We start from the raw sequence: 12323 nt of genomic DNA, 5'->3' as shown, positions 1-12323 counted from the left end.
TGTTGGGATACCTGTGTGTCATGAACACCTGAATCTTGATGTGGTACCCGAGAGTTGGTGACACCTGAATCTTGTTGGGATACCTGTGTGTCTGGGACACCTGAATCTTGATGTGAGTCGGTGACATATGAATCTTTGTGTGTTACCTGTGAGTCGGTGACACCAAATTCTTGATAGGGTACCCGTGAGTCGGTGACACCTGAATCTTGGGTGTGGTATCTGACAGTCGGTCACACCTGAATCTTGTTGGGATACCCCTGAGTCGTGTCATCTGAATCTTGGTATGGTACCTATAAGTCGGTGTGACATGAATCTTGTTGTGGTATCTGTGAGTCGTGTCACCTGAATCTTACTGTGGTACCCGAGAGTCAGTAACATTTAAATGTTTTGAGTCGGTGATACATGAATCTTGTTGGGATACCCGTGAGTCGGTGACATCTGAATCTTTGTGTGTTACCCGTGAGTCGGTTGACACGTGAATTCTAGTAGGGTACCCGTGAGTCTGTGACACGTGAATCTTGATGGGATACCCGTGAGTCGGTGACATCTGAATCTCGGTAGGGTGCCCGTGAGTCGGTTGACACGTGAATCCTAGTAGGGTGCCCGTGAGTTGGTGACACATGAATCTTGATGGGATACCTGTGAGTCGGTGACATCTAATTCTTTGTAGGGTACATGTGAGTTGGTGACATCTGAATCTTGATGGGATACCTGTGAGTCGGTGACATCTAATTCTTTGTAGGGTACATGTGAGTTGGTGACATCTGAATCTTGGGTGTGCTATCTGAGAGTCGGTCACTCCTGAATCTTGTTGGGATACCCGTGAGTCGTGTCATCTGAATCTTGGTATGGCACCTGTGAGTCGGTGAGACCTGAATCTTGTTGTGGTACCTGAGAGTCGTGTCACCTGAAAGTTAGTGTGGTACCCATGAATCAGTGACAACTAAATTTTTTTAGGATACTTGTGAGTCGGTGACACATGAATCTTGTTTGGATACCCGTGTGTCAGGGACACCTGAATCTTGCTGTGGTACCCGTGAGTCAGTGACATCTGAATCTTGTTGGGATACCCGTGAGTCGGTGACACCTGAATCTTGCTGTGGTACCCGTGAGTCAGTGACATCTGAATCTTGTTGGGATACCCGTGAGTCGGTGACACCTGAATCTTGATGTGGTACCTGTGAGTCAGTGACAGCTGAATCTTTTTGGGATACCCGTGAGTCGGTGACACCTGAATCTTGATGTGGTACCTGAGAGTCAGTGCCAGCTGAATCTTGTTGGGATACCCGTGAGTCGCTGACACCTGAATCTTGGTGTGTTACCCGTGAGACAGTGAGACCAAATTCTTGGTAGGGTACCCGTGAGTTGGTGACACCTGAATCTTGGGTGTGGTATCTCAGTCGGTCACACCTGAATCTTGTTGGGATACCCGCGTGTTGTGTCATCTGAATCTTGGTATGGCACCTGTGAGTCGGTGAGACCGGAATCTTGTTGTGGTACCTGTGAGTCGTGTCACCTGCATTTTAGTGTGGTACCCGTGATTCAGTGACATCTAAATTTTGTTAGGATACCCGTGAGTCGGTTACACATGAATCTTGTTGGGATACCCGTGTGTCAGGGACACCTGAATCTTTGTGTGTTTCCCGTGAGTCGGTGACACCTTAATCTTCAGTCAAGTTCCAAAATGAGCGGCAGGAGCAGTGTAAGATGCAAATAAGAAGTGTGTAAGAACTCACAGAAGCCAGAGGATTGGGTGTTGGGAGAAGGCCAGCTCCAGGCATCATTCCCGCCACGGCATTAGCGGGAGCCAGCAACGACATAGCCTTGGATTCATCAGGAATGACTCCTGGAGAAAAAGAGCGGATTTGAGTGGCAGCAACGAGCTAAAGTCCACCTGAGTTTAATTGGTGTGTAGCAAAGAAATGGCACATTTTTATCCCTGGCTTCTTTTGTCAAAGTATGATTAGCAGCTAAGTTGAATAGTCACAATGTGTTCAACACTGCCAAGATTTGATCACCTGTACTGGATTTTTAAGTCAAGAACCAAACGTAAGCAAGCACAGCCAGGTGTCCCGTGGGATCATGGGATGTGCTCTCAACTTTCATTAGATGTTTTATGAACAAGCGACTCGCGCCGGCTGCTTCGCTATAAAGCACACAGAAACATTGAGATACAGAAAACAAAGTTTGTGATTTGCTTTGGAGACAAAAGGGGAACATTTCAATGGCGCTTACCAAAGTACAAACAAATGATCATTTATTTCACCTCCTGGCCTTTAGCTGCTGTTTACTTGTACAAAATAATCATCATTGTAATACTGTACTTCCTCAAATAGTGGCTTATGTTTTCTTTTCCATGCTTACATGGCATATAATACACATCTAATGCAATACATACATAACACTATGGGATAACAGAATACAAAGTAGAAATATTTCTACAAATGACAACAGTTGTGTGACACCCGTGGTCTTTATTATACAAGGTGAGGCATTCATTACAGTGGGGGCCACTTTTAGAGGAAGTACAACAAGAACATATTTGGCAACCAGACGTACAGATTTGTCTCAATAAATGAGAATATCTTTCAGAAATTCTTTGATGTCACTTGTTCAATGTATAAAGTCTCTTTCTTAAAACCAATTTTTCATATTTCCCAATTCAGTATCACATTAAAAGTGAAAAATAGCCCCAAGGTTAAATCAAGTAGACAATAAATCAGCAAATGAATTTCAAAAAGTCTTTCATTGATCTCTTGGAATCAAAAAATGTTTATGATATTCTCATGTATTCAGATGCAATACTGCAAGGACGACTGTAATCGTGCACAACGTCTAGTAACATTAGCTACACTTAGCACAGGTGAAGTACGAGTACCATTAAAAGCCTTCATAAAAGTACGAGTAACATCAAAAGCCTTCATAACATCAAAGCTGGAAATGAACAGTCAACCTAGAAGAGAAGCTCTTAAGAAGACAATCCAAGGTTGAAAACAATCAATTGTTCCGACAGACACAACAAACACACAACACAAGCGACACTTGGCTGCGTAGGACAAAATTGTCGGTGGTATTTGCTGCGGGGCCTGGTATTTAGGTGTGGCTGAAGCAGGAAAAACAACTGTAAAACACAACAACAAACTGTTAAAAGGGGAGATGGTGGCCATGTGAGGCTCGGCTCAGTTGTAAAGATGCAGGCTCGTGTCTACTGGGCTTCTTGCTTAATCAGCACTCTTTCCCACACCTTCAGTCCTTTGTGGCGGACAAAGACCTGTTTACCCTCGCTCACATTCTAACACACCTGGTCTGCTAGAGGATTAAGAAGACTGAGCAGGAGGGATCAGTGTTGCCAACTGAGTGACTGTCGTATTAAGCGAATGAGCAGAGCTCGGCTTGTATAAATCAATCAACCAAATGATAAATAAAAATAATGTCGGGTAACTTTTCAGCGTCAACAACAGCATGCGTTGTTACGAGAGCAGTTACTCTTTTGCATCACTTTCAGGGGCGGTGGGCATTTGTACTACATGCACATTGGCGCTAGTAATAACTTTGGGCAATTACTTTACGTTGCAATGATGGATTGACAAGAGTTACTCGAACATGAAAACAAGAAATACCGCATTTCCTTGAATTGCCGCCGGGGCGCTAATTAATTTAAAACCTCTTTTCACTCCGGCAATTACCAAAGGCATGCGGTAAAGGCAAGCATGCGCTAATTATTTTAAAACCTCTTCTCACTCTATTTTAAAACCTCTTCTCACTCCGGCACTTACCAAAGGCATGCGCTAAATTTAGGCCTGCGCTTATAAATTTGAGTGTGATGTAAGGATACCATCGGGAAAAGCACATTTAATAAAAAAAAGGTTATTATGGTCTTACCTTTACTTATAAATCAAGTCCATGCACAGCTCCTTCTGATCAAAAGCATTGATAACTTGTTTGTAGAAGTCTTCCTTATCTTTCTTCAGTTTTAAAAGTCTGTGTCTCGATGGGGATCTTCCTTTATTACCTCCTGCTTCCATTGAAAGTCCAGTTTAGAAAACTGTTTTGTTTTAGATATGTAATCCTCCATGTTAAAAGTGCAAGCGAGAGGAAAAAATAAACACTCTTGCTGCTTGTTGTCACTTCTTCTGCAGCCGAGTAGTCGCAAGAAGGATCACTAGCGCCCTCTACCTCCAGGAGGCGGGAGTCATTTAAAGACTCATATTTGACACACGCAGCTACGGTATATTAATAAAACATAGCTGCTTACTGTTCTTTTTAGCATATTCAATAGCTTGAACCTTAAATCCTACTGAATAGCTCTTAATCTTCTTCCCTTTATGCGATTTCAAATGATTGAAATCAACCTCCTCCATTTTGAAAATGATGACAGGTGAAGTGTCACTCGTGACGTGACGAGTTTGACCCGGCGGAAATTCTAGGCATATGCTAATTATTTGGCGAAACGACTTTGACCCGGCAGAAATTCTAGACATGTGCTAATAAAAATAATATTTTGCGAAACGAGGTTGACTTGGCGTTAATCCTAAACTGGCGGTAATGCTAACCATGCGCTAATTATTTTGCAAAACTAGTTTGACCCGGCAGTAATTCAAGGTAGGCGCATACTATATACCCGGCGGCAATTCAAGGAAATACAGTATTAACATCTTTACCCTAGTCGGACAAATCACAGACTTGTATAAACAAGTAAGATACAGTATTCACACTAAAATGGATCATTCATTTTTTAATGGGGAAAAATGTCCCTAAAAACTGGAAATTCTATGAAATCCGGGATTTTTTTTTAATAATAATTGAAAGGGAGCACACAATTCCTGGACTGGCTGAATATTTTGAAGTTGGAACAGTTTGAATCGGATAAAAAAATGTGCGAGTTGAGGAACTTTAAAAAATGTCCCATTCATTACAATGGGAATTTCGGGACAAGAGGAAATTTTGGGGAAAATCCTCAATAAAAAAAAAAATAATAATAATAATTTTTTCTTCCTTTTTTTAAATTAATGTTCTGAATGAATTGAAATGGTTGGTGTTGGAATTTTTTAAATAGATCAAGAAATGTTGAAGTAGTAACATTTTTAATTGAGAAATAGGAATTATAGAATCCCTGGAGTTTTGGAGAAACCGGGAATTGTTCCAGTTCAAAAACCAACTGTTTTTTGTCCTGATTAAGAGGAATGTTTTGATGGTGGAACGGTTGAAATGTGAGTCATTGCACTAAAAAAGGTTGTGAATAAGGTTAGAAAAAAACCATTTCTGGAAATTTGTTGAACATGGAAAAAATGTTGTTTGAATTTTCAGAATTAATTGAATGTGTGATGGTTTGAATTGGTTGAAAAATGGGGGAATTGTGGAAGTTTGAAAAATGGATAATTATTTTTGAATGGGGAAAATGTCCCTAAAAACTGTGAATTCTATGAAATCCGGGATTTTTTTTTTTTTTATAATTATTGAAAAAGAGAACACAATTCCTGAACAGGCTGAATATTTTGAAGTTGGAACTGTTTGAATAGGATAAAAAAAATGTGGGAGTTGTGGAACTTTGAAAAATGTCCCATTCATTTCAATGGGAATTTTATGGAAATTTCATGAAAAGAGGGAATTTTGGGGAAAATGCTAAAAAAATATATATGTTCTGAATGAGTTCTGAATAATGTCTGATTGAAAGCTCAAAATGTTATGACAGACTGTCTTAAAAAAAGGAATGGAATTGTAATTTTTTTTTACTGAATGAGACACCCAGATGTACATGAAAATAAAGAATGTTACAATGTTAACTATGAAGGATAAAACGCTGGATATTGAACGTCACACCCCCTCTCCATCGACATATTTTACAATCAAGCATAACACAACAAACACAGCGAACTATGAACGCAAAGGTTAAAAAAACAAAACACCTATGATCTGATATATCATTAAGCTTTAAAACGTTGTTGTAAAACTCTTCTTCCGCGTCTGTCCCTGACACCTGCATTTCAGGCTGGCCTCTCTGGAAACACTCTATGGAAACGCTCCCCACCCACACTGCTTGGTTCCTCGTCTGAGCTGCTGTGACTTAGATTACCATAGTAACTAATTAGACTACCAGAGTAACTAATTAGATTACCATAATAACTAATATATCATGCAAAAGCGCAGATTCCAACCATTGCAATAGTATAGTTTGAAGTACAGTTCAATTTGAAAACATGAGTGCACCTCATAATGGCAGCTCCACGTTCCATCTTAAAGATCTCAGAAAATGATTTGGGAATGTCCGGCGGGCCAGATTGAAAAGCTTAAGGGGCCGGGTCTGGGTTGGTGCAATAGTTGGAATCAAAATCATTTAGTGGTTGTAGATAGGGTTGCAAAATTCAGGGAATATTCTGAATTGGAAACTTTCCATGGGAACTAGCGGGAAATTAATGGGAATAAACATTGAATGCAACATGCTAGCTCTTGCAGCATGATTATTAGCTAAAAAGACCTGATTTAATGCAAATTCAGTCGAATTTCAACCCTTCCCTGTGCATTCCTCAATCACATGCACAGATAATTACCAGCATGCTACACACTACAGCAGGACTATTGAGGCCACACTAGTATTTCAGCCCAAGGACTTCATCCAGTCAGATAAGTGTTGATGATATTACTGGGGTAAATATATTTGATGTATGGTATTTAAGTGTGATAAAGGTGTAGTTGCTTGTTAATGTGTGACTGTAGACTACTCCAGCAGACTTCCACTCAGGCTGTTCCTGTACTTGTTAAATGATTTTGGGGCCAATATCTCTAGCTAGCTAGGTTTATGTACCACCAGTCTCATAATGAACCGGAAATATTTCTCAATTAGCCGTGATGCTAATTTTCTCCATGTTTAATCCCATTCATTTATGCTAACAATGTTAGCGATCTGAATTGACCTTTTTTGTGATGTGTAAAGTTCAACTTGCAAATACTAAATGAAAAAGTGTACTTTCCTCGGCCTTCTGTTCTGCTAGCCATTCTGTCGTCATACAAGAATGTAGCTTATAGTTTGATTTAGCATGCTGATTCACTGTTTATTTATTCATCTAGCCCACAGGTGTCAAACTCAAAGCCCTGGGCTAAATTTGGCCCGCCACATTATTTTATGTGGCCCGCGAAAGCCTAGAACAGGGGTAGGGAACCTATGGCTCTAGAGCCAGATGTGGCTCTTTGGATTACTGCACCTGGCTCTCAGATAAATCTTAGCAGACATTGCTTAAAACGATAAGTAATGAATAATTCTGGAGGTAATCACAGTGTCAAAAATAACGTTCAAAATATAAAACATTCTCGTGCATTTTCATCCATCCATCCAGTTTTTACCGCACCTGTTCAAGAAGTCGCATTAATGGTAAGAAGTGTTTTATTTATTATTGGTTAGCCTCAGAATAACAATGTTATTAAAAAGAATAAGAAACTTATTATACAAATGTTGGTCTTTCTTAAAAATGCATGCATATAGTTGTATTCGGTGTTAAAAAAAAAATATATATATATATATGGCTTTCACAGAAATACTTTTAAAAATATTTGGCTTGTATGGCTCTCTCAGCCAAAAAGGTTCCCGACCCCTGGCCTAGAAATATACGTTAACAAAATGCTTAATCGTTTCTTCCATCCATCCATCCATTTCCTACCACTTGTCCCACATTGATAATCATGAATTGTATGCAATTGCATATCTTTGAAAAATTCAATATTATCAAAATCAAACTATTATACGATCATGTGTTACAAAAATATCTGTTGTTACAATACAGATAAATACTGTACTTAAATATCTGATTGACTTATGATTTCAAAACAAATGATCAATCAACTTGTAGACTGTAAAATCGACAGGAGATTTTACGGTTAAATTCCGCCGACTGAGTTTTTTACTATAAAATCAACTTTGATACAGTTTTTTCCAAATAACATTAGAAAACTAACAAAAAAAAACATTAAAACAAGATTTTACAGTTAAAAAAACCTGGCAGCTTTGTTGTATGAATTTTACCGCTAAGAACGGTGGTATTGTTTTTCCATTTCACTCATTCCATTTTTTTATATGCTGTAAAAAAAAAACACAGTTTTTACTGGAAAATTCTGGAGACTGAACTGCCAGTTTTGAAAATAACATTTAAAGATTTGTTTTGCGGCTTATGTAAAAAAATATATATATTGTTAATGTATTACATATATGTATATTCATCTATTACTCATTATTAAAAGTGGCCCTCTGATGGCAACCATAACTGCAATGTGGCCCTCAATGAAAATGAGTTTGCCACCCCTGATCTAGCCTGTTTCTATTCATTTGTCCATCAGTAACATTTTTAAAGACTACTCTAAATGTTTATCTGACTATTTATATCTGTGTGTGGCATTATATTTGTGTTTTACAGGAATAAATCAATTCAAACAGAATAATGCCACGTATGTTGTGTGGAGACATTTCACACATTTGATACATTTGCAAATAGTGTGCAAAGAGCTACGTCAAAAATGGCACAAAGATGCAGCATCATATAGACAAGTGCCCAATAATATATCATTATTGTCATTCCCCGTTAATTTCTTATATATTCCCATTAATCCTCATGGACGGTGCCCAACTTTGAATAATCAAAAAATGGTCAATATTTCCTAACTTACCCAGGTAAGTTTCCGAAAATTTACCAGGAACTTTCCAGCCCTTTACAACCCTAGTTGTAGAAACCAGCCCACTGCTTTCTTTTGGGCGTGAAGATAACGAGAGATCGGGATGCAAGCGGGAAACATTTACTTAAGGATGGAGGAAGCCCAGCACCTTCACCACAATCATGGGTTTTGCTGTAGGACTATTGCAGAGAAGATGGTTTGGATAGAGCCAACAAATGAGAGAGTTTAAAGAGAGACAAGGAGAAAAACGGGGCCTCCGAGCCTGGTGCCATTTTTTTCTAATGTCCTGATGGCGGCAGAGGACCACCTTCAGCCAGCAAGGTAGGCGTAGGGGACTCTCTGCAATTGACTTGTCCACTATGAAGACCACAACACAAATAACAGAGAGAGAAGTTTACAGCTGGATTGTAAAGACAAAGTACATTTTTCTTTGTGCGACCTTAGTATTCCCTGGAGACTGACAGGCAGAGCCAAACATGACTTGTCAGAAAAACAAGAAGCGAGACACCAACCTTCTGCGAACGGCACCACGATCAGGGCCCGGTCCACGAAGACGGTGTTGGTCAGGTGTTGAGAAACCCCCACGGACTCGGACTCGAGGAACTTTACAAAACAGACACGTGAGGTCACAGGCAAGGGAGAGTCACTGGAAGAAAACATAGATCAGTTGTGCAAAGCATACATGCGAGGACAGGCCCATAAGGCACTTTGCCGGACATCTTTTTATTGGCACACATTTGGACCATCAGACGTGGTTCTGGCGCTACCTTCCCTCGCACGTAAACATTATAAAGCGACTGGTCTGCCAGAGAATAGGAAGACATAGCAGAAGGGATCAGTGGTGCAAACCTAATGACTTTCTTGCTATAATTAAAGAATAATCCGATGAAATCATTCCTTAACAAAGCTAGGAGTGACATAACAAAACATTAGTAACTTAAAAACTGTAATAGACACACCGAAAATGTTGGCAGCAAAATACAAATGGGGGCACGTTTGGAGATATATATTTTTTTAAATAGTTGGGGTGTGGTTATGAATACATTAATTACCACATAAAAACCATACAAGGTCAATAACTTCAAAACTATAATAGATGGGCAAAAAAGGCTGAACTTTTGAGGAGATTAAAACATAGTTGGAGGTCTACTTATGATTAATAACATGTGAATTGCACTATATTAACATAAAACGTCAACTTAAAAACTATAATAGACAAAATGTGTTGCAGCACAGAATGGAACACGAATGAGGAGATTTGAACATAGTTGGGGGTCTAGTTATGATTAAAAACAAGTGAATTACATATAAGACGTCAACTTTAAAACTATAATAGACAAAAAGTGTCACGGCACAGATTGGAACAAGTTTGAGGAGATTAGGACATAATCGGAGGTGTAATTATGATTAATAACACATTAATTGCACTATATGATATAATATGTCCACTTAAAAACTATAATAGACAAAATGTGTTGCAGCACAAATTATTGGAACACGTATGAGGAGATTAGGACATAATTTGGGATCTAGTTATGATTAAAAACATGTGAATTGCATATAAAATGTCAATTTTGAAACTATAATAGACAAAAATGTTGCACCACAGATTGGAACACGTATGAGGAGATTAAAGCATAGTTGGGGGTATAATTATGATTAATAACACGTGAATTGCACTATATTAACAAAACGTCAACTTATAAAACTACAATAGACAAAAAGTGTTGCAGCACAGATTAGAACACGTATGAGGCGGTAAGGACATAATTAGGGGGTGTAATTATGATTAATAACACGTGAATTGCACTATATTAACATAAAACTTTTAAACTATATTAGACAAAATGTGTTGCAGCACAGATTGGAACACATGAGAATTGGACACAGGTCTAATTATGATTAAAAACATGTGAATTGCATATAAAATCATGCATCTATCCATTTTCTACCGCTTATTCCCTTTTGGGGTCGCTGGCGCCTATCTCAGCTACAATCGGGCGGAAGGCGGGGTACACCCTGGACAAGTCGCCACCTCATCGCAGGGCCAACACAGATAGACAGACAACATTCACACACTAAGGACCATTTAGTGTTGCCAATCAACCTATCCCATATAAAACGTCAGGTATAAAATTATAATAGACAAAAAGTGTCACAGCACAGATTGGAACAAGTTTGAGGAGATGTGGACATAATTGGGGAGTGTAATTATGATTAATAACATGTGAATTGTACTATATGATATAAAATGTCAACTTTAAAACTATATTAGACAATAAGTGTTGCAGTACGGATTGGAACACGTATGAGGAGATTCGGACGCAGGTTTAATTATGATTAAAAACATGTGAATTGCATAAAAAACGTCAAGTATAAAGTGATAATAGACAAAAAAGTGTCACAGCACAGATTGGAACAAGTTTGAGGAGATTTGGACATAATTAGGAGTGTAATTATGATTACAAACACGTGAATTGCACTATATGGTATGAAAATGTCAACTTTGAAACTATAATAGACAAAAAGTGTTGCAGCACATATTGGAACAAGTTTAATGTAGATAATTTAATTCAATAAGAGGTGGATAAAGTGAGCGCGCCAATTTCCAACAGGAAAATAAAGCATTAGCATTAGCATCGTTAGCTTGCCATGAGGCCTACCGCGTCCGAAGCCAGGGACAAAAGAAAGGACTTCTCCCCCCCCCAAACAAACACTCACTCGGGTGGGAAGAGTTTGAGCTGCTCTATGTTGCCCAGGAAGCCGAAGAGAGTCCTCATCTGCTCGGAGGAGGTGCTGGGCGACACATTAGTCACCTGCACGACGTGCGTCGCAATGTTCATGCTGGCGGCTTCTTCTTCAAGCTGGCTGGCGGCCTGCCTGCCTGCCTGCCCGCGGCCTCGATGCGAGACTCAAACACGCGTGGGGAAACGTTCAGGAGAGACGCGGCATGGGACAAAGGTAAAATAGTAACATAGCTGTGAGCTGTGGTGGAAATAATGTTGATAAATGTGAGGGCGGCGGAAAAGTAGGAAGAGCAGGAAGCATCAGTCAATGCAGAGGAAAACTTGTGCGGCGTTCAGGGACCAAGAACACAATTGTATTTTAGTACTACGTTATACAAAATACAAACAAGTAACCAGGCCATAATGTGTCTTGCATTGAAAAATAAAACATGCGTTGTCAGGCTTACTTTCATATTTTAACACAGGTTTAATTAATTCAACGTTTTCTTCCTTAAGTCAGTTGTTTTTATTTATTTATTTTACTGCTTGAGTATTTTTTGTGTCTTTTAGCTTGTGAAAATGCTCACTTAGATGATGAAATGAAACGTTACTAAGCGGTAGGAAAATGGATGGATATAGTAGCAGCTCATCGTCAAACAGATAGTGTATTTTCCAATAGATTTAAACGCAACACCACTTAAATGCGGCATTCAGGGGCCATTAACACAATTGTAGTTTAGTGGTACGTTATACAAAATATAAACAAGTAACCAAGCCATAATTTGTCTTGTATTCTAAAATAAAACACGCGTTGTCAGGCTTACTTTCATATTTAATACATTTTAAATTATTTCATCGTGTTCTTCATGAAGTCACTTATTTTTATTTATCTATTTTACTCTTTTAGTATGTTTAGTGTGTTTTAACTTGTGAAAATAC

The 12323-nt window shown here is 38.9% G+C and overlaps 1 protein-coding gene across 6 annotated transcripts in view; it reads right to left on the bottom strand.

The window, feature by feature from the left end:
• LOC133540902 (serine/arginine-rich splicing factor 11-like) overlaps positions 1 to 11743 on the bottom strand; it is an 18579-nt gene extending 6836 nt beyond the window's left edge. For 4 of the 6 annotated variants that reach the window (XR_009803754.1, XR_009803755.1, XM_061883963.1 and 1 more), the window contains exons 1-3: positions 11380 to 11743; positions 9171 to 9304; positions 1737 to 1846 (exon numbers count right to left, since the gene is read on the bottom strand). Coding sequence is in view for 4 of the 6 variants with exons in the window: in XM_061883963.1 (XP_061739947.1) it covers positions 1737 to 1846; positions 9171 to 9304; positions 11380 to 11501 (366 nt within the window). In the remaining 2 variants the exon portion in view is untranslated. Of the gene's footprint in view, positions 1 to 1736; positions 1847 to 2018; positions 2147 to 9170; positions 9305 to 11379 lie in introns of those variants that run through there. The other 2 variants (XM_061883966.1, XM_061883965.1) reach the window with 2 other exon arrangements.
• Between the last annotated feature and the right edge of the window lie 580 nt (positions 11744 to 12323).

This window comes from Nerophis ophidion, linkage group LG22 (genome assembly GCF_033978795.1).
Source record: "Nerophis ophidion isolate RoL-2023_Sa linkage group LG22, RoL_Noph_v1.0, whole genome shotgun sequence".
NCBI lineage: Eukaryota > Metazoa > Chordata > Actinopteri > Syngnathiformes > Syngnathidae > Nerophis > Nerophis ophidion.
The sequence above is the reverse complement of the archived record's forward strand: the minus strand, read 5'-3'. Positions and strand labels throughout refer to the sequence as shown.